This window comes from Pholis gunnellus (assembly GCF_910591455.1).
Source record: "Pholis gunnellus genome assembly, chromosome: 13".
NCBI lineage: Eukaryota > Metazoa > Chordata > Actinopteri > Perciformes > Pholidae > Pholis > Pholis gunnellus.
In genome coordinates, this window is record NC_136540.1 from 21,914,319 (window position 1) to 21,941,971 (window position 27,653).

Consider the following 27,653-nt stretch of genomic DNA (forward strand, 5'->3'; position numbering starts at 1 on the left):
GCCACTGAAGGTACGTCTTAACTCAAGAAGAAACTATCTTCTACGACTCAAACATTAACTAGTTAACCCGTTAAAGCCACCGTTCTCTGTCGGGCTGTACCGGAGGTTGATGAGTGCCGCCGCTCAAAGTCACTTCACAGACTTCTGTGAATCCGTAAACTGTGAAGAGAGGACATTATGTCAACGTCCCCGGAGATAACCGATTAACCGAGCGCTTGTCACGTTTCCGACACTGTCCGGGATAGAAAGGTAAGGTTCGTGTCTGTGCGCACTATCCTTCTATATAATCTGAGTTACTGCCACTTGTCTCTGTAGTATGTGTTGTGATCAGCTGAGGGATCTGTCCTCAAATACACGTGACTGAATGCCTTCATACATTATTTCTATTTGTTATGACATGGCACGTGAGTGTGATGGATATAAAAGATGATTAGTTTCCATGTGTTAGTGGTTGGTCGACAGTTGTGAAGCTGTTCTGGTTGCTGAGCAGCTTCGGTGACACCTGCTGCAGTGCTGAGCGTTTGGTAGACGCACGAGCAGAGTCAATGTTTGGAAGCACACAGTAAACGAGAGACCAGGCCGGACTCCAAACTGGGCCAGGGGCGCAAAGTGTGGGTGTGTGTGTCTGGCGTTGTTGCTCGGACCACACCCATCCAAACTCTGCCTTCATTTTGATCTCAACTACACACCTGTAAAGTTCTGGGACATCTTAAACGGTTGTGACGCTGTCTTAGTGTCAAAAACTGTCCACAGACAGCTGGCAAACCTGTCACTAAAGGTGTCTTCAGGATGAAATGGCGTTACTGTCTTGCCTTGTAACAAGAAATGGTTACATGAACACATACTGAACTGGATTATTTTGATCTTCATCCACTCCCCATCATGCATACAACTTTTGGATCATGAGAATTATTTTTCTGTGGTAAACACTGAACTAATGAGGTAGATAGAGGTTCTTTACTGAAACTCATCCATTGTCCCCATTGACGTAGTTGACTGAGTGTTTATGTTAAGTTATCGACCTGTCGTGTGTTTCTTAAAGTCGTCGACAACCAAGTGGTGATGTCAGCATCTTTTGCAAAGCAAATGAATCAAGCTTTAATCCTATTGGTCTGTCCTTTTTGTCCTCCCTGAATCTGATTAGGAGAAGAGATATCTGAATTTCCCTCCCTATCTGTACCCGGCCTTCCTGCGGGGCCACTCGCTGCATGTGTCAGACCGATATCACCTTCAATAAATCAGGTCGCTTCAGAACTTCAGGTGTTGCCCGACCGACGAACCAAGCTTTAAGAAGCTGAGGCCCATGTCGTATGATGACTTGATGGATGCAGGTTCACCAGCATGTACTGATATACACTCAACAGCAGCCTTGTCCCCCCCCCCCCCCCCCTTCCACCCCCCCCCGAGTAATGAACGCGTGGCACTAATAGAAAGTCTATTTTTGGCAAAATCCACTGAAAGATTAAGGATACTATTAATACATGCATATATACAATTCATGAAGTGAGTGAACGATGGAAGCCTGGGATGAGGCGACAGTGACCGAGATAAAAAGGTTAATAATAGACACATATGGTAGAGGCTCTGCGGCAATTGGTTGGCTGAGATTTAGCAGATTATATTGCATTATCATTCAATGAGCACATGAATCGAACAACTTTGACGCAGCGAGGGGCCTTGGAGGCATGCTGACAGTAACCAGGTCACTTGACAGGGAGGAGAGTAGTAAAGTCCTCTCAGGCAGGTTCATGAGAGGGAACTGGTCTGAAGCCAGCTGAATGAGAGCCATGCTGTACACAGAACATAGGCTCAAATAAACAACAGAGAACACAGATAAAAATGAATATCTCTTTACACTGTAAATAGAACTTATGTTGAAAGACATCCCTTCAAAGGCATGCTAGTTTATGCTGCGCACACATCTTTCAAGTGTTCATGGAAGTCCTGGATCTCTTTATGATATTTTGCGCTGCAACAAGCTTTGCCTTTGTTCTTTGCACAGCTTCGTTCCATCGAAACCAGGGCAGGGCAATATGGAGAAAATAAGATATCACAATGTTTTTGACCAAATACCTGTGACGACATTGTAGGATTCACATTGTAGGGTTTACACAATGATATTTGGATAAATAATCATCAGTAATGTGGATATAATGTAAAGTAGGTAAAAGCAAATAATAGAACAGCTAGAACACTCATGACATCACTTTACTGTAATGCAGCCAGGAAAAGACACAATCTAAGATGTTATCTAGTTTCATATCAATATATTCCCCTTCCCTAATCGAAACCATCAACCTATCATGGCATTAACTCTGATGCCAGACAACAAGCTGTACTTCCTTTCCCTGTAATCCACATTAGGGACCAAATCAGCTTTATTCCCGTTTGTCCAGTTTTCACCCACTGGGGAAGAAAGGTGAATATGGGAAGCCAAACTTTTCATAATTGCATCCTGTACCAGACATCATTTATGTGTAGTTACGTTCAGTTATCTCTGTACAGAAACTTGAAATCAACCAGCAATAGAGGAATGAAGTGTCTCAACCCCGACTGGGCCTAGTTTACCTCATGGTCACGATAGCGCCATGTTAAAAAAAGACAAAATGACACAATAGGCTGACCTGGCTGGAATACGGCCCCAGTGATTTCAGCTTGAGTTGGCCCTTGTTTTGAGGATGGGGTCAGGAAGTGAATGCTGGGAATCTACCAACTCCTCTGAATCTGGGAGAAGGCTCCCTCAGGCCGTGAGCTCTCATATAATAACCAGTCAACAGTGAAGGATGGCAGTTTCCCCCTCCTTGAAGATTGTTGTATAGATGAAGGTTGGCACTGAATCCTACATAAAAGGTCACACTTATCCAATGAGAACACCTGAAAAAGAACTACAGCTCGAATACTATACAACATGAGACACACAATACCCAATTGTACTGTAGTTTTAATGGAGTGCATAGGTACTGAGCCAGGTGGAATAGATCTTATTCTTTGAAATGTTTTAAAGCACTATTTGTATTTTAGCAGTTTCTGTCCGACAATAAAAAGAGGCAGTTTAGAGAGTAGTACAAGTACACCATTCTAAAAATACATTATATTTTCTCTAAAGACGATTGGATGTTTCTTTAAGATTTGCTGGAACAATGTCCAACTCTAGCCTTCAATCCTCAACACCGACCAACTGGAGAGAGAATAATGGTCAAATATTGGTCAGAATAGTCATTTTCAGTTCTTAAACAATCCATTAATACTGACAGTAACACAGTAATGATCCTAAATATTTCATTTGAGAATGTTAATAGAATACACTGCATGAAGGACAAAGCCCAGCTTGCTAATTGGGAACAGTATCTGATATTTCATGCACTTCTACTTCTTCAATTTACGAATGATGTTTTTTTTCTGAAAAATCTGCTTGTGCATCAGGTTTGTTTCACTATTTGCCTTTTTGAATCTCTGAAAATGGAAACAGAGTGTTAGCTGTACACAGACACAGCCAGACCTAGATTTAGCTCGGTCCCTCTGTCATGTAGTGATTTCTGTGCTCAGCGATAAGGACAAAGGAGCAGTTTGTTTTGTTCAGGACTGTTGACCAGGAAACACGCCCTTATCTGACTGGGTGGGACATTGCTGGTCATTGCCGCCTTTTATCAAAAACGATACACAATAAAATGTTAGACATTGAGTCTTCACCTCAAATTTGTTTTCTGTCAAGAAAACCTTGTCCTCATGTTCCGGTAGGCAGTTATCCATGCTCATGGTGTGACATGCATTGGGACCCTCGGCACCAAATGGCTCTGTTTTCATAAGTAGTGTAATGACCAATTTCCCCACCGGGCCCTCTGCAGTCACCTGTGCTATATCAAAGCAGCGATCTCATTGAAACGAATGAGGAGGCCTTGGAAGCTTGGGAAGTGTCCAGACTGAGTCCAGGTGCTGACGTTCATGGCACCGCTCGGTAACGAGGCTAGGCAGGCTTTCTGATGTGCAGGGTGTGGTGGCAATTTGGCTTAACGACCATCAAATATCTTTACTTGGCCTCCTCTGCAGTATTGTCAGTCAGCTATGTAACCCAACAATAAATACAATTCACTAAATTAAGACTTAACAAGACTAAAAGTCTACAGCCATGCCAGCAGCTCTGTGAGTCTGCACTTGGGAAGGGAAGACCCATTGTTCCGACGGCCCATTATTCCGATACCCCAATAGTTCTAAAAATGTCCCATTGGACCAGGAGCCCATTCGTCCAACAACCCGTTATCCCCAAAACAAGCACCCCTTGTTATAAAGGCCCATTGCTCTGAAAATACAACAAGAGAAGCTCATGGCTAATTATTAATCAACTTTATGTATATGGATGTGGGCAATGTTGTGGCAATATGGGATTTACAGGATTTTTGTATTCATTTAAGGAAGTAGCTTGATTTGTCAGGAATTTAATCCCTTGTGTTGGCCTCAACTTATATTGTCATTTGGTCATTTTATGTATTCAATGTTTCAAAACTCTACCAAACTATACCTCATTATCCAAAAACGCCCATTGTGCCAAAGGCCCATTGCAGAAATAACAATCTCCCAGCAACAAACAGAGGCACATGGCTAATTATTATGCAGAATGACATCATCGTACCTTTCCGTTTTTTTTTTTTTTGTCCTACTGGTGAAGGCATGACCCACCACTCTGCATTTTCCTACTTGTTGCCTATATTTGTTTGGTTGGTTAGGTTTAGGCATGAGATGTGAGATTAGTCAGGTTTAGGGTAAGACTATCAGGGTAAGCCAATCAGAGACAGAGTAGGGTGGGTCGTGTCATTGCAATGGTTGGAAAAATATTGCAGCCGGGTAAGGTCCGATGACGTCATTCTGCTAATAATTAGCCATGTGCTACTGTTTGTGGGCTTTCAGTCCAATGGGACCTTTCTTTAGACAATTGGGGTTTTGGAATAATGCGCCTTCAGCATGGCACCACTTGGGCACAGCAACTACTAACAGCATGCTAACATGCTTGTTGTGGCAATGCTTACACACTGATATATAGGTTATATTTACCAGGTTAACTATCTTAATTGAGCTCAGAATCAGAACCGTTTATTACCACGATATGTTGCACATACAAGGAATTTGACATGACGGGTGGTGCATAACATTAAATAATCAACAGTGCAAAAAGTAGAAACAGTAAAATTTACAGTAAAATATAAAATAAAGTGCACAAACGAACAGATAACAGAACTATAAACAAGTGAGAGGTAAGTGTGATTGTAAAAGTGTTGAGTATATTTAAATAAGAAACCTAAAAGGGATGTGCAGGGGCGTGACCGGTAGGACATTTTCCTGGGAAGAAACTGTTCATGTGTCGTGAGGTCTTGGTCCTGATGGACTGCGGCCTCCTGCCAGATGGAAGGGGCATGAACAGTTTGTGTCCAGGGTGAGAGGGGTTGGCTACAATCTTTCTTGCTTTCTTTAGGGTCCTTGAAGTGAACAAGTCTTGGAGGGACAGCAGATTGCAGCCAATCACCCTCTCGGCAGAGCGGATGATGCGCTGCAGTCCGCTCTTGTCCTTGGCTGTGACTGCAGCGTACCAGACGGTGATGGAGGAGCAGAGGATGGACTCAATGATGGCTGTGTAGAAGTGCACCATCATTGTCTTTGGCAGGTTGAATTTCTTCAGGTGCCTCAGGAAGTACATCCTCTGCTGAGCCTTCTTGGTGATGGAGCTGATGTTCAGCTCCCACTTGAGGTCCTGGGTTATGATGGAGCCCAGGAAGCGGAAGGACTCCACAGCGTTGACGGGGGAGTCACACAGGGTGATAGGGGCAGATATGGCTACAACCATCTTCACTGTCTTTAGAGCGTTGAGCTCTAGGTTGTTCAGACCGCACCAGGTCTCCCACCTGTAGGCGGAATCATCCCCACCAGAGATGAGTCCAATGAGGGTGGTGTCATCCGCAAACTTTAGGAGCTTGATGGACTGGTGACTGGAGGTGCAGCTGTTGGTGTTCCCTGTACACCAACAGCTGCACCTCCAGTCTTAATCATGCTAACAAGCTCCTGAAGCTTGTTAGCATGATAGCATTTACAAAACTTTGATGGGTATTTACTAAGTATTGGACAGATTGAAATGTTAGCTTGAAGCTGGAACTGATGTATGTGTAGGAAATTGCATGGCATTCCATCCAAAAGTTGTCAAGATGCTGTATTGAAATTAGAGCCAAATGTGTCCACGTCATGTAGGCACTAGAGGAAAAGTCAGAAGGGTTTAAAATGCTGCAAAACATGCTTGTTCCCAGTGTCCAGCTTTATTTTTAGACTTGATACAAATAACCCGTACTGTAGGTTACATGATCTACTTTTGTGCAATTCCATAAGCTTCTGAAATGACCTTAAAAAAGAAAAGTAAAAGAAGACTAATTAGAGTGCCGGTAAAAAAGAAGACACGGCACAGCACCGTGTCTTCCAGAGAGCCATGAAAACAACAAGACCTTTGCCAAGACATTTTTACCTGCCACCAAGGCAACAAGCTTTTCTCTGAGGCACAATTGAGTTTGAGAGCAACACGATGACTCCATCTTACTCTTTCCCTTTTACTGATACTCTTCTTGTGAAAGGATTAAGCCATACCCATAGATGGATGCTGTCTTCCTACCGATGCCTATTTCCACACTTCCACTCATAAATAAGATGGTATAGGTCGACTCAGTGACTGTAAACCATATGCCATATTATTATGTCAGTCCCAGACATGACTCACTATTGAAAAGTGTGTTGACTTCATCCAGCAGGTGTTGTTACTCCCAACAAGAGCCAGGAGCGTCAACATGTTCACAGTGTTTTGTGAAAATATGCCACAGCAACATGACGTGACATGGCCTGTTGATGGAAGATGTCATTGTACGCACAAAGACTGAGCTAATGATTTGAAAGCATGTTCTGTTTAGTAACCCTCTGATCTTCTCCAGGGTTCCCGGTCCTGTGTGGGATGTTAACGGACTGGTGGCGCGTTGAGGCTGAAGGAGCATGGTGAAACACCAACCTTTGCAGGTCTATGAGAAACAGGTCTTTGTGTCCTTTGTCACTGGGATCTATGGTTGCCGCTGGAAACGCTACCAGCGCTCCCAAGACGACAGCTCTAGGGTAAGACTGATCATTACGTATGGATATCATGATAATACATAAAGGTTCAAATATGATTTGCTTGGTATACTAATAAGTTTCTTTCTATTACTGTCGCAACCTTTTTGTATCACTGTAGATATTGTACTGCTGATGGGTGATCAAACCATGGATCTTTGATTAAAGCTGGTTACTGTTAGGGTAGGCTAGTTTAGTACCAATACAATACTTATTTTGATACCTTACTTTGAGAATGGTCAACGTGTTTTTCTACTAAACCCATTCCATTGACCAAAAGAAGCCAAAGGTCTTAAATGTTACACATTGCATGCCCCCGACCATTCTGAGCCTTAACTCAGAACCCATCAGCTATTGGTCTCACATTGATTTAGCCTCTGGGGGCAATGGCCAATAGTTTCGGTGTAGCCAGGGCCAAGACTCATTCCAGTCCTATCTGCAAATGGAGACACGTGAATGGAGTGTCTCTGGAGAGTTGAAACAGAAATGTGTACCACTTCAGGAAGGAAATGTAAGTTTCAGTCCTTTAGGTTGTAATAAGATCAAGAAATATGGTAACAGATTGTGTATACATCTATGATACGTCTACGTCAAAACAGATATCCTTATCTCTATTTCCACGTATGCTACATATATGCAGGGATCTTGTAGATTTATGTAAGGAAAGTAGATTGAGTGTAGCCATTATCTTACTGTACATAATGTACAGTAAGATAATGCACACAATCTTGCTGACACTGCGCTGAAACCTGATCGCACCTCAGGAATAAATGAGCTGTTTTCCATTTTGTGGTTCTGAAGGCCGGAAAATAAGTCAGGCTTTGTGAAAGTCAACACTAAACAGTAACCCAACGTGCATTCAGTCATTCAGGCATAAGGGGCTCCTTTTGTACCCCTAAAAAAAAATAAAAGCCTGTCGATTTAGAAATGTTTTGATCACAACAAGATGTAGGGCAGTGTTAAACAGTCAAAACTGATTATTATATTTGTCAAAATATCTTTCTTTTATTTTTGTAAAGTATCTAATCCATTTGTAGCTTCTTTTATTTGAGCTTCACTTTATCAATTCGTTAGATATTTTAGAAATGATAACACTTATAAGAGATGAAAGGTTGTTTCCAAGACTAATACGTTGGAAGTTGATGTCATCCCAATATATATTTCTTTTTACTGAATTCCTAAGTGACTTCTAGACCAGGGCCCCGTTCCTCGTACGTGGTTCAACTAAGTCGATCAAATGTCCTATTAGCCAGCTTAAATTAACCCGATGATTGACATCAGGCTATCTCGGTTCCTCAAAGGCTGATCTGCGCTCAAACAATCTAGTTAATTCGAACCAGACTGCAGTAACCAGGATAATTGCTGCTTCAAAAGGGAGAAGCGTCGATCACCGAAACCATGATTTTCTAACAATACGAAGGCAAATCAACTCAAAGAAAGAGCCTCTTTTTTCTCCGCTGACGAGCAGGAGATGATCATGAACTCGTATGAGGAATTCAAGACCATAATCATGGCAAAATCGAACACCGCCACCGCTGCGAGGGCTAGACGAGAAGAATGGCGAAATATCGCAGACAAGTTAAATGCGTAAGTGTTGGGAAAATGTATAGGCTAATTTTAAGTGCCTCATCACCCCAATCAATCAGATGATATGTCTTTAAATGTGCCTGCTGGCAGTAGGCTTAATGGAATGCATCATCGAATGAGATCTTGCTAGCGAAAATAATAATCTCAACTCAGAATAAGTAGATAAAAACAAGCCCAAAGAGTATCTAATTGATATGAATTAATAGTGTACTGTATGCGCTTATGTATCATCTACTATATATGTGTATATACATGTATGTGTAGATTACCATATAGAAGTAGGAGTTTGAATATGTGTGTGCGAATCTGTGTATGGGCGGATCATGTATGTATGTATGTATTATTCATAATCAGAAATTCAATCAATTGAAGCAGAGAAAATAAATTGTGTGTGATTCTCTCTGTTCTTATCATGAGTCCACCTTAATCATTTTCTATAGTAATGATATGCTATGGTGTACTAATAATACTGTCATATCATTATGAGTGCTTTCAACCCCCATGTATTTGCAACCCAGCCATCAAGAGGACACGGGAGCAAGTAAACACTAAGCACACAAACATTATTCAGAATGGTGAGTCAATACAATATGTGCCATAGTAATGTAATGAACACATCCATAAGTTTCTTAATCGCAATATAAACTTTACGAACAGCACGGCATGCAGCGGCTTTCCCGATGTTCTCCGCATCGCCGACACTGTACAAACATGAACCACTCGCAAAACAGTGCTCGGCTGCATCCAGTCTGTGAGACAGTAGATGCTCGGCTGCAGCGAGTGGTGTTCAATGTACGGCTCGAGAAGGTCTTGTAAATAAATGATTCCTTGTCGGCAGAATCGATAGCGCTCGTACAGGAAGTCATCATGATGTGATAACGGATCTTGGCGATCTCGAAAAACTCTCTTCCTATAAAATGCTAATCTAACTAATATCGCTCCTTCATCAATGGGATCTCTGAGGAAGGGAGCTGACATTTTTTTCCGGGGGAGTGGCAGCTTATCCAGCTCACTTAAGTTAGCCTGCGCTGGAGCAGGTTCAAGTTTATGGATGTGTTGCTATGGTGATTTTGCCAAACTTGCTTCGAGGAACCGAAAAGCCTCACTTATGTAATCTCATTCTGAAAATTATCCGGCTAACTCAGTTAGCCACGTACGAGGAACGGGGCCCAGGCCCTAGTAACTGGGGAAAACAAACCTCACAATGAAGCAAGTATCAGAAACAGTTTAGTATGTGTGCGTGCGTGCCTGTGTGTGTGTGTGTGTGTGTGTGTGTGTGTGTGTGTGTGTGTGTGTGTGTGTGTGTGTGTGTGTAATGCAGAGCCAGACACCCAGCTGTGTAGGACACCCACTGGGCAGCCGCAGCCACTGCTGCTGGATGTCGTCTTTATTGCAAAGAGCCAGCGGCTCTGCCGTAAATTAGTCCGTTTACTGACTGCTGACCAAAAGGAAAAAATACAAGCGCACAGCTGCCCCTTTCCCCTCTCTGTCTCCATTTACAAAGATTCATGTAGTCGCACACACACACACACACACACACACACACACACACACACACACACACACACACACACACACACACACACACACACAGTGCTAGCACTGAAGCAGAGAGGTTAGCATTCATGCACTGAAATGCTGTCTGTTTACACAGTGATGTGTGGCTGATTGAGTCATTCAGGACGGTCCTTTATTAGTGAGGACAGATAACTTCTTTTGGTTCTCTTAGACATCATCAGTACTCTGAACCTCTGCTTCTTCTTCATGACAGTTTAAGCTGCCTCAATCTATATTAATGTATTAAGACTTGATCACATGACTGTTTCATTTGAGGTCCTTGTAGTGACCAACCCCTCGGAGAATAAAGCTCAGTTTATACTCGCACTTGGCGCCGTGGCGTGAGCCTCGAGCTCGGAGCATGAACGCAGGCGTTTATTCTCTCTGCGGTGTTCGCTGCATTATTCCCCGTAACGCCAGAGGGACGAATCAAAAAGACAACGAGTGTAACTGATGTGACCATAGACTGAAGGTGTAACAGCAAAACGCCATAAACAAACCTCCACAATGCCGAGGAGGGATTGTAATTTTCTGCAAACTCATATCTCATATTCATGAACTACTTAATTGCTTTTATAGAAGCCCTGTAAAGAAAGAAGTCAAGTATTACATGCATTAGAAAGAAATATGAAGACTTTTAATACCTCTTGTTTTTGTTCAGCCTACTCTGTAGGCCCCCCCTTGTCTGGGTCAAGAGCTTCGAATTCGCACACAGAGTTCGACTTGACTGATTCGTCCAGCATCGTGATATGAAACAGTTTCTTGGTTGAAAAAGCAATCAAGCCGATCAGCGCCAGGGGCAGGACTAACGCAGTTGTCAAGCTGTGCGCCGTAGACTTTGTGTCTTAACATCGGCCGACATCGCAGTTTGTTTATACTCCACTCTACTATTAAAACGCAGGCCAAACCAGTGGCTAAGTACTAATGTTAACTCCTAGTCACCGTGGCTGCTGAATCCCACATCGACGCTGAGTTTGACAGGGGTCTATACCGTAACAGTAATATTTAGCTTCTCTGCGTCAAAATGTTTTTTTCAAAGTTGTACACCGGTGGCGTTGGGCAGGTCGGCGTTGAGATATTTGCGCATGTTAAAAATCTGTTGATATCCAAGTCTTTCATAATGCTAGGCAGATTTTGCCTTCTGACCAGAAATGTGGACTTTTCTTTTGGACATGCATCTCTACTCCAGCTTTGCAAACTATTGGCTAGTTGGTTTGTGTTCAACGCACAGAGCTGCTGGTAAACAGGAAAGAGGCTGTGTGACGCAAACTGTGGTAAAAACCTCTATTGAGACGCATATTCCGTTCATGTCCAAAGAATGCTTCAAAGACCAGAATAATATCAACATATCCCACATGTCTTAATGGTAAAATGCTCCATTTGGAATAAGGCCTAATTCAGAATATCCAAACAGAATTTACATAAACATGAGTCATATCAAATTCTGAATATTGTCATATTCAGAATAATAGTGTAATACGAGCGTGCATATAAACGTAGTCAATGTTGTGTCTACAGTTTGTTGTGCTGCTTCCAGGTGGTCAAAAAAGAAATTGTTGCGAATTTCAAAAAAGAAATTTGTATACAACAAATTACCTTCCCATGATATATTTATTGTCTGTTTTCGTCTTTCATCACCTCAATGTTTCCTATTCTTTCTCTCCTGGCACACATTAGACATCGAACTATTCAACATTTTGACGATGCAACTTATTACTCATGTAAAATTTGAGTTACACTGTGTTTCACCATTGCCCATGTCCATTAAAATGTAATATATATACATACATGCATACCTTATTTTTGCAGACATGCATACTGCATACAGCCAGGTGTACTTGCTTTATCAGGGTCCATGTGCCACTGACACTGACCTCGTCTGTACAGCATTAATCAGGTTCAAGTCAGCACGTAGATCAGGATTTATGAGCGCTGTCTGAGGTTGTGCACCAGCAGTTCTAATTGGAGAGATGGAGAGACCTTTGAAAGCCATGTAGCACTCAGGAGAAAGTGTCAGATATCAACCTCTGAATACGAGTTGTACTACACAGCGAGAGTGGCCTGCTGAGGGTCGGAAAATGTGAAATGGAGGTAACTACCTCTCTCTGGATGAGTGGATGAAATGTATTAAATGTGTTTAGTACTCTACTAACCCTCAAACATCTTTTCTCATGTTCTTTTCAAGCACAGATATTTTGTAGATCCCCTTCGACTCTCACGTTTTACTTGTGCGTGCGAAAGGATTTTTGTATCAATTTGACGAAAATCTGTTTTTGGTTGTATTTAGGCTTTATATTCGTCTCTTCTCAGAGTCCATAAAAGTGGCATGTATTGGTGTACGAGGTAAATTGACAACGTGACTCTGGCTCAGAGCCGAGTACAGTCACCTGACCTCCAGGTCGCTGCTATACCAGCTGATAACAGCCACTGGTACATGTCCTATCATGTTGTTACTGCTACATCGGGTTAGAAGGCATACTCTGATGCATGCCCTCCTGGCAAAAAGTGAAACCTTTCACAGGTTTCTCTGTGTAGACTCAACTGCTTTATCAGTGCAGCCATATGCTCTTTACCTGCACACACGTCTAATTAGCTCCCAGCCTCTTACATAAGCCTCTGAAAAGCGGTTAGTCCAGGCACGGTGTGGCGCAAAGGTGATCAATGCGCAACAAGATTTGTTGATGGCCTATCATACTTTACACCTCCCCTCACATGGCATTAGCTCCTAATCCTGTTAACTGCTGAAGGGACGAGTCCTTGAGTGCTGCACAAGCTCTCGTCTGTACCTTTGTTCCACATGACATGCCAGTAGACTGTAAACCTGGTAACAGAAAACATGTATAAGTAGCTAGAAGGGCACTCGGAGAGCACAGACCTCCACCAAGGCCGTTTCCATAAATGCGTGTACCCGCACAGTGATTTGGATCGGCTCAAAAATGTAATGGCTTCTCTCTCTGCTCATACTACACCCTTCCACCAAATGTCATGAAAATCATGCCAGTCGTTTTTCCATTATCCTGCAGACCAACAAACAAACTAATCAAGCCGAAAACCTCCTTGGCGGAGGTAACAACACTTTTTCATATGCAATTGTCAGCACCTGGTTTTGGTTTTCTCTTTGTAATGGCATGCTGGAGTTGCAATCATTATTGGAAGATTGTTGTGAGAAAATAGTAGAACTGGGTGCACCACTTAGCCCAAGGAAGGATATAGACATCATGACCAAGGAGTCACAGAAAAGAGTTCCACAAACGTGAGAAAATCCAAGAAAACATCTGATTGAAGCGTGATCTCTGGGAAGTTCAGTGCAAAGCGACCATAGTAATGGTCACATGTCATTGCATACATATCATCTAAGATCTTACCAAAAACATGCAAAAGTAGTCCTTTATTAATTTGAGAGGCTGAGAAACAGACATAACATTTGAATATAATTGATTATGTCCAAAATTCAAGTTGATTGTGGTAATTTGTCAGCCAAGCTAAAAATTACTCTGCATCCTTCTAAAAAATGTCAAATGTCGTATCACTGTTTGTTTTTTGCCATTTGGGGGCAACAGTAACAAGCTGTAAACAGCATATTGACATGTTAAGTTGTTATGGTTAACAAGTAAGTCCAATATTCACTCTCCTATCAAGCTCTGGTGGTAACAGGTGGCAAAATCCAGGTCTGAAAAGTGAAGCCAAGTGTCTTAAAGCTGCATTCTCTCTAATGTCCATCAGGGGGCGTTGTATAGAAGTCTATGAGAAAATGACTCTACTTCTCTCTTGATTTATTACCTCAGTAAACATTGTAAACATGAGTTTATGGTCTCCATCTCTAGTTTCAAGTCTTCTTCAATACAGCATGATGTTCATTTAGTAAATGATGGTCCATTTAGAGTCAAACAGACCATAAAGCAGGGTATGCTTTAGGGCGGGGCTACACAGTGATTGACAGGTCTCTACCATGGTGTTGTCCGGTCTGAGTGTTGAATGTTAACTGTTGTTAGTCTGCTGGCTGTTTGTTGCTCAGTGCGTGGTGCGTAGTCTATGTATGACATAACTGTAGCTTGTGCTTTCCTTCGCAGTGGGAGTGTATATGGTTCGTCATCTTGTGCAGTTCTTTCCTCCTGCTTCTCTTTTGGGCCTACTTTTGGTTGGTGGCTCAAAATGATTTCAACGAGTTCAACTGGTGAGTCAGTTATCCCGCTATGTGGCTATAAGCTGTTTGTGCTCAGTGTATTTGATGAGGATGAAACTAGTTCAGATGATGTTGTGAACAGCAGGGGGCTGACCTTATGGCAGCAGGGCGGCAACCAGACCCGCCAACAGAGGTATTTTGAAACTGTAAGAGCTAATACCATTGTTTAGTGGGTTCCAGGCTGCAAAGTCGAGGCAAAGTTCTCCTTTTTGACAATAATTCCTTTTACAATCCGCATTGATCAGTCAAACCTCACCTGTTCCCAATCTAGGTTGGTATACAACCGCTCTGGAGAATGGAGGGACGAGACGATCCCCATCCTCACATCCACCACCGTGGGATTCAGCTACATCACATTCTTATTGGTAGCGTTACACCCCTAAATGTTAGCAAACTTGCTTATTGCTCAGTTATGATAAAACTGACTGAATGCGGCTTCTCTTTCAGATTTTAGCACTTTTCCATATATCCTTGGGCCAGCAGCTGAACCTCTACTGGGTTCACAAGGTGCTGTGGTTTACACCTCACATTTTTTCCTGTATTTGCTCAACACCGTCTTCTGAAATAAAACAAAATCTGACCCCATCGTTGTCTCCATAGATTGGAGTGTTGGCTACGTTGCTCACCACTATCTCCGGCATCGTCTCCGTCGATGACATATGGGGAGATGAGTGGGACATCCTGCTGCTTTCACTGCAGGTTGGTCCACAATCAGAAGGACATGACTGTGCAATAACTTTATAACGTTTTTGTTGTTGTCTTTTACCTGTTAACTTCTCCACTTTTTCACTAAAATGACACTAATATACACAGTGTAATAGAGAGAGTTAAAGGGAGGTGTAATAAACATGAACACAGTTTCCATGAAGCAACATCAATGAATCCTTTGAAGGATTTAAAGCGGGATAGTGGGGAATTTTGTCAAAATGTCAGCACTTTTTTGGATGATATTAGGTTTTGTTTTATTCGTCACAGTTTTACTCATCATTGTTACTTACTATGCAAACTTGTCTATGTTTTTTTCACAAACTTAAAGGAATACTTTAACATTTTGGGAAACACAATTTTTTGTGTTGTTGCCAGAAGTTAGATGAGAAGTTTGATACCACACTCGTGTCTGTCCATTAAAAATAAACCGACCGAATAAACCAGTTAGCTTAGCTTAGCATAGAGAAGTGAAGTCACTGCTCTCCGCCAAGAAGTAGTGCTGGCACATGACACCTTTTAAAAGCACAGTGTAGTGAGCTTTTATTGGGTTGGTTGGCAGATCTTTCTCTGTTCCTTCATTCAGAACCAGGCTAGCTGTTTACCCCCTGCTTCTTTTGTTTATGCTAAGCCAAGGTAACCAGCTGCTGGATGTAGTTTATTTAACAGACAGATATAAGGTTACGTTACCAAAATCTCTCTGTCCAAACGGAAGTCTTGCGAAAACTAAACTTCGGCTCTTAAATATTGAAAGACTACTGCGTGGTGTATTTGCTATTTCCAACCTGAAAATTTCTATTTAATCACCGGAAGTGAATTAACCTCACCAACAACATATATGATCAAAAAAGAAAAGAAAGAACTCTGATCATCGCTCTAGAAGCTATTTCTGACATATGTGTTTATTGTCTACATGTCCTCAAAGTTGTACTCTGCTACTCTCTCTAATATGTGCACCAATTAACAGCAGTGTTCTCTATTTGTGTTTTGTTACCAGTCCACAGCACCTTTCCTTCACATTGGAGCCCTGGTGACAGTCACAGCTATCAGCTGGTTGGTAGCTGGATATGTGGTCCGCAGAGAGAGATCCAGTAAGTGTTGACTTGTATTTCAAGTATAGGTCCATGTCATCAGCCGGGCAGACTTTTGATTTATTTGGCTTATAGAGAGCAGTGTTGTCGTACTCGAAGGTCTCGTCTCGGTCTTGTCTTGGAATGGACCGTATTTTTACTCGGCCTCGTCTTGGTCTCAGACAAAGAGGACTCTGTATTTTTTTCAAGATGGGTCAAGAACACAACTGAGGGGAAATCACCAAACTGCATTACAACTACATTGCTTGATTAATTTGTTACCATCAATACTGTGATTGCTTATAAAAAACAAAAGACAATCCCCACACATCCACCTCTGCAGTGCCTTTTGATAATTGTATCAAGACATTTCTCATGCTACATGTATACATACACACATATAGCACAAAAAGTAAGGACATTTGTGTTTGGTAGATTATTTATTTGTTGTAACAATGCTTCTTGGCAATAAATCTTATACTGTTGGAAAGCCTGTTTATTTCCCTTTTTAAATGAAAAATTTGCCAAATCTTCTCTGCCAATGCCAAACGGCTTATTCTGCCATTGACTCTTGTTTGGTGGATTGGATGATTGAAGTCTGAAGAAACAAGACATATTGGCAATTTAACAATGTATTAATTTAACAAACCGGAGCCTCAGTAGCGTGTGGAAGAACCATACACAGCCACAGCAGCCTGGCACCTCCTCCTCATGCTGGTCACCAGCCTGGTCACACACTGCTGTGGGATGGCATCCCATCCTTCAATAAGCATTTGTCGCAAGTCAGCCAAGGTGGTTGTGTTGGTCACTCTGACACGAACAGCTGATCCCACAAGTGTTCAATGGGTTTGAGGTCAGGACTGCTGGCAGGCCATTCCATCCTCTCCACTCCTAAATTCTGGAGGTAGTCTCTGATAAACCGCTCTGTTGCCATTGGCGGAGAAGATTTGGCAAATTTTTCATGGGCGCAACCCACATACTCAGCTGTGCTGCTCATCCCACAAATGCATGTTCCTTACAAATGTGGCACCATTTAAAAGGGAAATAAACAGGCTTTCCAACAGTATAAGATGTATTGCCAAGAAGCATTGTTACAACAGAGAAATAATCTACCAAACACATTTTTTTACTTTTTGTGCTATGTTTATACTGTATATATGGCGGTGAAAGAAAAATAATAGTCTTTTTTTCTGACTGTGTTTTTATGGTAATGTGTATGTTTCAGATAAGTACAAGGAGTGTCTATATGGTTTGCATTTTCTACATTTGATCTGAATAATGGTTATAATGTCATGTAATGACTCACACTGGTTGGGTCTTGGTCTTCACTCGTCTCGGTTTTATACACTCTGGTCTTGGTCATGACTTGGTCTCCGTTTAGATGGTCTTTACTACAACACTGATACAGGTTACGAGCACTGGTGTAGATATTTTCTTACATGATTTCATATTTTTGAGGAATGCCTTCACCCTTTCTAGAACAACGTTTAAAACCCCCTCACTCCTCCCTCTTAGATTTCCAGGTGATGATGTTGCTGATCTACATGGTCATCCTCCTGGCTGTGTATTTGGCTCCGCTCACATTCACCTGCCCCTGCATCATGGACCGGCACAGCCTCAGACCGCGACCAGACATCATTGGTCGAAGGGGAGCTCCGATGGTGAGTCTGTGCTCTGCTTGACCTCACCGTCTGATCCAGTGAATTGTTCTGTGAGAGAACATGTCACTGCAGACGCCTGTCAGGTGTCGCCCTTTTAATAGATGCATCATTCTACTCATGGATCGCTGGATATTGTTTTTATCTTCATTAGTACATAGACTGAACGTGTGCATGTCTCTGCACTAATATTTCACACAGCAGAGTGGTATCCAGCTACAGTACATGAGAGGCAACCCCATACTGAACTGTCATTTCACAGCTGGACAAGCAAATACTGTTTGACATGACTAGCTGTAAACAAATGTAGAGATGTTCAGAGCTGTCACACTAAAAACACCTGGCTCTCACCGCTCTGCAATGTACCTCAGCTGTATGGATACACAGTTCTATCTGATTTATTCAGCTAAATGCTGCATATTTCATGTTATTTTTTAGTTTGTTGAAGACACTGAACCTACTTTTTACCGATTTTTTACCGTTCCCATTTCACAGTACGAAAGCTGTTTTGCTGGTATCGATCTGTTTCTACTGTCAATATCATAAAGTAATTCACAATTTCATACTTGATGTGTGATTTGAAGTTAGCTTAACCTTAACCAAATCTCTGGATTCAGGAGCTGAGATGTCAGCTACTGCTACTCTGCTAAGCTAGTTACCTTTAGCAAGAGTTTAGCTAGTTTCTTTTTTCTCCATTATAATAGGATTAGTCATGTTAAATAACAAATAAACTGACCAAGATGTTGGTTCATCAAAATCATATTTTTCAAATACACAAAACAACTAGAGAACTATAGTTTTAGTTAAGCAAAGGCTAGCTATGGCTGTCTCATCAGATAGCATTCCCTTGGTAGACTGTAGCTCTCTTGCTTTAGTTGGCTATTTGTCTTTGGTAATATTAGTTTGTTTCTCTCTCTGTGTTGTACTTAAATTGAACGTTAGTTGTTTTCATGGAAATTATAGGCTACATTTCTATGTCATAATAATATATAGTTACTGCATTTTGGCTGTGCAGGTGTAGCAAATTAGCCCATTTATAATGCTGATTCTCTTTGAAAAAGATATGAATGCATATACTTTAGATATGCATGGTAAAGAACAACGCACTGTAACTTTTAGGTTTCACTTTTGATCTTTTCCCATACATGTGTTTTCAATAAATCACACCGTGTGTAGGATTTAGGGGGATTTATTGGCAGAAATGTAATATAATATTTATGACTATGTTTTCATTCGTATATAATCACCTGAAACTAAGAATCGTTGTGTTTTCGTGAGCGTAGAATGAGCACTTCATATCTACATAGGGAGTCTTCTTCACGGAGTTCACCATGTTTCTACGGTAACCTGAAATGGACAAACCAAACAGTGGCTCTAAAGAGGGCCTGTTAGCTTTTTACATTACTTAAAAGCCACTGTATTTCTCCGATACTCTGACACGCTTGCAAAGGGAGGGTTGAGCGAAGGGGTATTCAGTTGTTTGCTATCTGCGCCCTCACTGCTAGAGGAAAGTAAACCCTACACACTGCTCCTTTTAAATGTTCTTTCATCCTTCTCCGACTTCCCCTCTCCGCTCTAGATGGCCCCAGAAAACACCATGGTGTCCTTTAACAGAGCCCTGCAGTATGGAGCCAGCTCCCTGGAGGCAGATGTCACTATCAGGTTATTCATCACACATAGCATTTTTAATCCCAGGTTATTTTAATGAACTGAAGTTCCATATATAGTTCCTACAGCTGTGATATAGGCTGTTTGGTAGAAACATTAACACGTAATGAGGGAGATGCACATCAATATTGCCATGTTCAGTGGTACACATTGCACTTCTGCTTTTTGATATTTTTTTATTGAGCTGCTGTTTTGCTGTGAGGTTATTATTCTATTTCTTTTTACCAAAGTATATTCTAAATCATAACTGAAGTTGCCTAGTACAACATGTTCTGACCATTTTGTCTCTTCCAGTGTGGACGGTGTACCCTTCCTTATGCGGGACCGCACGTTGAAACGAACAACAGACATCCGTAAGGTGTTCCCAGTCAGACAGTATGATGATGCCTCTTTCTTCAACTGGACTGAGATTCGCTCTCTGAACGCAGGCCAGTGGTTTTTGGAGGTACTGAAATCCATTTCAGCTCACACTGATTTGTTCATGCAGACTCGATCACAGCTATCAAATGCATTTTCCCCTTAGATGAGCCCACATTATTCCCCATATTCAATAAATTGTCCTTTAGGACTATTTTGGTGAATTTGTATTTAGGATATGATGCAAGAACATAAAGAAACCTACAGTTATAAAATGAAAAGATGTTAAAAGTGCTGATGTTTATATAACTGATTAAGCTTCTCCAATAGTGAACCCTGTAAACCTTTTCAGCTTATGGTATAAACTTGCAGTGGAATGATTCTGCTGATTCTGAAGATGACGGGAAATCTTAAGACAACTATTAAACTCTCCTCCAGGTGTTTCTCCCTCTCCCTTCCCAAGATAGCAAGACAAGGATTCATTCATCTGGTTGTGTGCCTCACCTTAGTGGATCATAACATAGGGGGTTTGGAATCAGTCTGCAAATGCTTCATTTCAAAATGAAACCTTACTATGGTTGTCAGTTTTTGTGCTATGACAAAAGCCAAAATGTGGCCTGCAACAGAATAGGTCAGGCTTGTTTTTAGCATAGCCGATTGCCGGAAATGCTACTGAAGCAGTTGTTGATTACTTGCGTCCCCTATTGGCCGGTTCAGAGGAGTGAGGAGTCAGCTGTCAACAACAGTATAAAATAAGAGTTTTTCACTGTAGGTCCCTGAGTATACAGTCATAAATGAGCACAACAAATATTAAGCTGATTGGTTCTGAAGTGTGTCCGACTAGCCGTGGACAGACACACACACGACCGAACGTTTGTACTGGAGAGAAGTGTGCCGATGATTTTTTTTCATAAAGATGTAAAAATATATCAATTAAGCTGCATGCTTAATTTGTATAATTCTATACCGAAGAATATATTCCATACAGAAGAGTATGTTACATCTCTGTGTTTGCCTCTCATTTGCTTTCCTCTGCTTCCAGAGTGACCCCTACTGGACAGTAGAAACCCTCACAGCGAGGGACCGCAGCAGAATAGGCAACCAGACGGTCTGCAGTCTGGTGGAAATGCTGCGTCTGGCGGCCAGGGCCAACAGCTCTGCACTGCTTAATGTCCGCAGGCCCCCGCCAGAGCACCCGCACTACCGGAGCTGGTTCATGGACACACTGTGGGCTGTGCAGAAAGCGGGGATTGCCCAGAAGAGGGTGAGGACTGTAGGTCACTCCATAAAAATCCTTTGATTACTTAAAGGCGCTGCTTGTAGTACTGTAGAGTTAAGCACATAAACGACTGCCACTGAGATTGGCAGCTGGTATTGTCCTACAGTATACTGATTTATACTTGGTGTGTTACTACTGTGGGACATTTGCAGGATTGCTTTTTGGCACAAAACAGAGGGTACTGTTCTTTCAGCTGAAAATGGTTGTAAACTGTTTTAAGGATGGAAAGCCCAAAGGAAACATCTATTCAACCAACACACCAATTAGGAATGGGTAATAAGATGTAGTCTGAAGTTTGACTGCCAAACGGGACCAGAAATATTCGCCATGTTAATATTGATATTTTAAATTCTACAAGTAGCACCTTTTTTTTTAATACCATAAAAGTGCAACATCTCTGATGAGGCACACGCTGCATTCTGTCTGACCAGGGTCTGTCCATGTCATATGTGTTTGTGCCAGGTGACGTGGACCCCCGACACTGACAGGGGGAGGGTGCGAGGGCTTCCGCAGACTGCAAACGAGAAGCTGTCGGTGGAAGAGATGAGGCAGAGGGGAATAACGAGCCTGACCCTCCACTACAGCAAGGCCAGCCACAAAGACCTACAGTAAGAGCAAGCGTGTACCGTTATGCAACGGGGGAAGTGCTCAGATAAACCATGATGGAGATAAGAGGGAGCTTTGTTGCTGAAAAAATGGACAGAAAGGCAATTGTTGTCCTTTGGACTTATTCCTCATAAATGTAATGTTGAGAAAATGTTGCTATTGAAGAATAACTCTGATGCAACTCAACAACATTTCTGGACTAATATCAAATGGCGCCCCTGTTCCTTGTACAAGTAATGTGTTTTCTTGGCTGTGGCCCATTGACTTGGGCTGCAGCTGGCTGAGTGGATGTAGAAAAGGTATGTAATCCAGTATGGGAAGAATTTCAAGTCAAATCTCCGAAGCAAAGGAGATGTGATATTAGAAGTTGCATTGTGGGTAATGCAGGCGCTATGTTTGGACAAGGAAGAAGAATGAGTGGAACAAAAAAGGCAATATCTCTGGATCTTTTTTTTCTCTAAATTGTCCATCATGAATCCAACAAAACAGTCTAAAAGAACGACCCCTCAATGTATCCACGGAATTTGATTCAAATATTGTTAGACTCTGATTGGTGAATTGAAATGTTCAACATCACATTTTCTCTCTTTTCTAGTCCGATCACTCAAAGCTCTTTAACATTACATGTCATCATTCACCCATTCACACCCATTCATACACTGATGACAGGGGCCACCATGCAAGGTGCCACCTGCACACAACATCCTATACACCGTAGGCACAGCTACGGGAGCAATTTGGGGTTAAGTGTCTTGCTCAAGGACACATCGACATGGACTAGTGGAGACGGCGATTGAACCGCCGATCCTCTGATTGATGGACGACCTACCACTGAGCCACAGTCGCCCACAAGATGAAAACATCGTGAGAAGAACCAACACTGTTTTAACTTTGGCAGAAAATTAAACCCCATTACTCATGAGCCCGTTTTACACAGAGATCCTGCACTACTGCCATCAAGAAGATCTGCCATTACGCTGGTTTTGCTCTTTTACACTGAACCAGACAATTGCTCCCCGGTGTATGATTTCAGATAGCATGCCATCATCGGAAGCAAAAGAGGTGCTGGCGTGTAAGGTAGTGTCCCGCTATGCCGGTGTTTTGGCTATTTATGCTGCCTTGTAGAAAAAATATGCTACCATAGCCCCAGTCCCTTTACCCTAACCCTAAGGTTTCAGGTAGCGTAGTTTGACAGACCAATACCGCTCATCAGATAATGTGATTAATGCACTTTATGTGCATGTGCAGAACCACTAAGTAGCACATCTCGATAGGGGGCACATAGCGACAGACCACCAGCAGTCTCTGTTACTATCTCCGCTGCTGGATTATGCAACCTTTTAACGGTGACGTGGAATAACGGTGCAACATTCGTGCCATCGACAATCCGTGATAATGGAGCTTTGGTTTTCTGGGTTATCAGGGACTCTACACTGTTTATCAAATCTTTTGGTGAAATACTGTAGGTTTCACAGTGCATGCATTGCTGATACACAAAACGCAGTGAAAGGAGCAGAGGATTGAAAGGGAGATGACCTTTTCTTCTCAGTGCTGACATGTGTTTTTTCTTTTCCCCAGGGAGTATCTGGCTAATAATGTGAGTGTGACTGTCTACCCAGTGAATGAGCCCTGGCTCTACTCCATCCTGTGGTGTAGCGGGGTGCCTTCTGTGTCCTCTGATGCCCCCCAAGTCCTCCGAAAGGTGCCTTACCCCATCTGGCTCATGGTAAACAGCTCTCCTCTCCCTGTCTCTCATCTGACACACACACACACACACACACACACACACACACACAGGCGAGAGGACAGAGACTGACGGGGGCCCAGCAAGACTCGAGGGCAAGGACACAGATAAATATGAGGGAGCTCAGCGTGGCGTTGGAGAACAACAGGACCCTGGGAAAAGAGCCTGAGACAAGAACAGAGATCTGAAGTAAAATGCAGCTGTCTGGCCGGCTTGTGTGCACTCAGGGCCTTGTGTTAGCAGCTTCAGATGACATGCATGTGAATGGTGACCTCCGGTGGCATTGACTGCAAACTGCTCTTCTGTTTTTCTTTCTCATGCAGAGTCAGAACGCTTTCGACTTCATCTGGATCACTTCAGATCTGGTCTCCCTCGCCGTAGTCATAGGGATTTTCAGTTTTCAGAAGTAAGTGCAGTGATCGTGTTGAGGGTCACAGACGTACTACCAAACACACCCCTCTGTCAAAAATAACACTGATCATATTTATTTCCACGCATCATTGCATTTAGTTTAAAGCACTAACATGATATTTACTTTATGGTACGTCATTGAAATTGAAGAAAGAAAACCATGTTTCTATTGGTATCACACCCATGCAGATAGTTTTGGTCTTATTTGTTGAGATTTCACCAAATACAATGTATGCAATTGCATTTGTGGGACACACACTATTGAAACTTTACATTCAACATCCACCTGTCTTTCTAGAAACAACATCACTTTTATTCTGAATCATTCACTGAACACAGTCAGCTGCTTTCATTTGAACTATTTGTTTGAAAGTAGAAACTAGCTCCTGTTCACAGAACTGCAGGTTTGAAGTATTGGGTTCATCCAAACCTGGACAAACATTTAGTTTTATTATTTTTGGGTGAACTGAACCTTGGTTTTTTTCACTGTGCAGTATCTTTTTTTGTTACTATAATTTAACATTTTGATCTACTTTAGGAAACGATAGCTTATTATCTATTTTAACTTATAAATATCATCTAAATGTTTACAGGAGCAGCACACCTCTGATTGTTTTGAATTATTCAAAGTTGTGTTGTGTTAAAGGGATAGTTCTGATGTTTGGAAGTGTGGTTCTATGAGATACTTCTCCATAGTCAGTGTTTCACTACAGTAGATGGAGTTTGGAGAAACAGACAGGGTAGTGTGTGTGGGAGCATAGTATGTGTGCTATACTCAATATGAGTTTGAAACGCACTACTCAAGTGTTACTTTGGTGTTTTAAAGGTTTAGTTTGAATTTACCAAAATCCCACAATAACACAAACTAACTGATTGTTTCTGTCAATGGAGTCTTATGAATTTGAAGAGAGCATAGATAACGGCTTCAGATCCCTGTCAAAAAGGACAAAGCAAGATAAAGTGGTGGAAATATTTTAAATAGTGTACACTCCTAACAGTTATTTGTGTAGCTGTCTAAAATACGTCCACAGCAGTGCTTTGCTCCTGTGCTGGTACTCCAAACACCATCTAGTGTCGTATTACACTGACTATGGAGAAGTAGTTCATACAACCACACATCAAAAACATGTTAAGAGGGTTTCTGTGACTGCACAGTGTTAACACCAGCCTCTGAGTGTGATCTTCTACACTGTTCATTCTAATCTTTCTTTATACACAGTATTGGTGCTCTTTCTCTCCTACTGTCTTTCGTCTTCTGACTGTCTCCACGTTTCTCCTCCATGCTATAACCTGACCTTTTCCTCTCTGTCCTCTCTTTCTCCTTTGACATTTGTACTTTATCCTGTGCTCTGCCTGATCTGCATGCAACCTCTCCTCTGCTGCCCCCCTGGCATCTGTCAGCTATCATATGATCAGGTAACTGCTATACGACTGCCTTGGCCTTTGTTTCTGCCTCCTTGTCTGTCCTACTTGTGCATTTTCTGCCCAACGCCCCAAGGCTGATTTCCTTCCTCTTGTTTATCAATGTGCATCCCATTCAGTGTAATTGTATCTTAAAGGCCCAGTCTGGGCACCATAATTATTGAATTGTGTGATTTAATGGACTTGTTGCCTCTCCATGCTTGTGACAGTTTGTATCTGATTGTGCTGTAACAGGTGGAGGATGAGAGGGATGCAGAACTATAACCCGGAGCAGATCATGCTGAGCGCTGTGGCGCGTCGGTCCAGTCGGGAGGTCAACATCATGAAGGAGAAGCTCATATTCTCAGGTGCAGTTTTGACTACATTCACACCCGGAAACAAATGTCTCTGGTTGAAACTGGACAAAACAAAACGTGTCTGAAATACAGCCATGAGACGTTAAGGTTCTTAACTTGCACACATAGATTTGGCCATTTTTATTGAATATAGCCATTAGCAGTGCAAAGACGAGGTCTGGCCAAATACCCACACTTGCAGCTACTTGTGTGGGCATTCAGACTTGTCTGGGATGTCACAATATCAGATTTTCACTCGTTCGCAACTATTTTGGCGAAATAAATTTGGATAACGATATTATCTTGATATCTATGGAAGATTTGTAGACATTCATGTGTAGTGTGTGTGTGTGTAGGGCGGTTGGAGAGAGAGTCTGTAACTGTACAAAATCCTGTTTAGGAGGTGCTGGATCATTTATATGATCTCATATGTTTATAATTAACATATCAGTATATCAGTAATTTTTTTGATGTAATGGTTATTGTTGACATTTTCTAAAGTCTTCATATGGAGGCTTTTATAGTACTCACATAAGCAGGTTAAGCTTTTAATGCAATCCAACTAAATATTTCCAGCTAAATCAAGTATATCAATGTGTTAAATGTGCTCATTAAAGAGACGTATCATCATCTCCCTGTCATCTTTTACAGAACTCAACAATGGGCTCAGCAGTACAGAGGAGCTGTGTCTGTATCCTGAGAACGGTTATGCCACATACACTCATGGAGACCTCAGTCACTGAACAAAACACACAGCTACAGCTGGACGTCTGATTTCAGAGCTCTGCTGACTGGATGTTATTTTGTTATCAAAAGGAAGGAGGATGACAAATGGGGAAACCGATCTATTAATCAACTTACACCAGGAGTTATGACAGCATGGATACCAAATTGTATCTAAAGTATCTGGCCTATAATTCATCAGTTTTTCAAAATAACACATTATTCAATTGTTCATGTGCAAGTTCTAAGTAATACATGTATGTGTGTAATTTCATTTTGTATGTATTTTTTTCCTTAAGACTGACAGCATTTTCTTTGAGAGTAGTTCACCACTTACCTTTAACATTGCTGTAAAGAGTCCTTTTCTTGTTTTCAGTGTTATAAATGTGTTCAACATTCTTCATTGGGACAACATGGCTGATCACTTCAGGGGTCAGCTGATCAAAAGTCTCATGATGAGTCAGATGCTATTTCCTCCTGAACTAAATCCGTTGACCAGGTAAACGTGGAATTTGTGTTTCTCAAAAAATTGTTTAATCAATTCTCAATCATTAATAAATCATTTTAAAACATTATTACCAGATACACTTGGTGATGTGAGCGTTGATTGGGCCAAAATCCATTTGACTACCACGACTACCCATCTGTTTGCTTGAGTGACCTTTGAGCTAATGCGGGCTGTAATGTTGTATTTTTCATGTATTTCACTGTTTTATAACAGAGGTGTAGTGTTCTGTATTATAAACTGATGTAAATATGAGATGTTTTTATTCTGTTTTTCAATGGTTTGGACATATCAATTGTATATTTTCTGTTTTCATGTATTACCATTGGGACTGATGTCCTCTTTTACGTGCAAAAGACAATAGGGACAATGTAAAAACTTATGTTCTTGCAGTTTCATGGGATGGGGTTTTTGGGGGTATTGTGAGTATATTGGGATCAATGTTCTTTGTCATGCCATGATTGACTTACTGTATAGTCATATTAGCTATTACGTCTTTCACATGACTGCCTTTTTGTTAAATTAATGGACTTGTAGTGTAGCATTGAATATTTTTTTTTTTAGTGTAGTCTTTTAGTTAAATAAAAAGGGGTACAAATTTCTAGTTACAGCTACACCTGTTCAATAAAAGTGATCTATTCTCTTTGAAAAATGTGCGGTTTGTCTTTTGTAACAAACAAATCGCAAAGTATATTTTCAAAATGGAAATAAAAAA

General features: G+C 41.7%; 1 protein-coding gene across 2 annotated transcripts; it reads left to right on the forward strand.

Moving 5' to 3' along the window:
- The first annotated feature begins 168 nt into the window (after positions 1 to 168).
- On the forward strand, positions 169 to 27,653 carry gdpd5a (glycerophosphodiester phosphodiesterase domain containing 5a). Of its 2 annotated transcripts, none has more exons than XM_079171344.1 (16): positions 169 to 249; positions 6,957 to 7,131; positions 14,343 to 14,446; positions 14,727 to 14,820; positions 14,903 to 14,962; positions 15,056 to 15,154; positions 16,158 to 16,251; positions 17,746 to 17,891; positions 19,468 to 19,550; positions 19,851 to 20,001; positions 20,956 to 21,186; positions 21,655 to 21,800; positions 23,377 to 23,524; positions 23,866 to 23,948; positions 25,610 to 25,722; positions 26,362 to 27,653. In XM_079171344.1, the coding sequence occupies exons 2-16, from the start codon at positions 7,015 to 7,017 to the stop codon at positions 26,451 to 26,453; spliced, it is 1,761 nt and encodes a 586-aa protein (XP_079027470.1). In that variant the 5' UTR covers positions 169 to 249; positions 6,957 to 7,014; the 3' UTR covers positions 26,454 to 27,653. The 2 variants fall into 2 exon arrangements, with proteins under 2 accessions (XP_079027470.1, XP_079027471.1); XM_079171345.1 differs by having other exon boundaries at positions 20,956 to 21,177.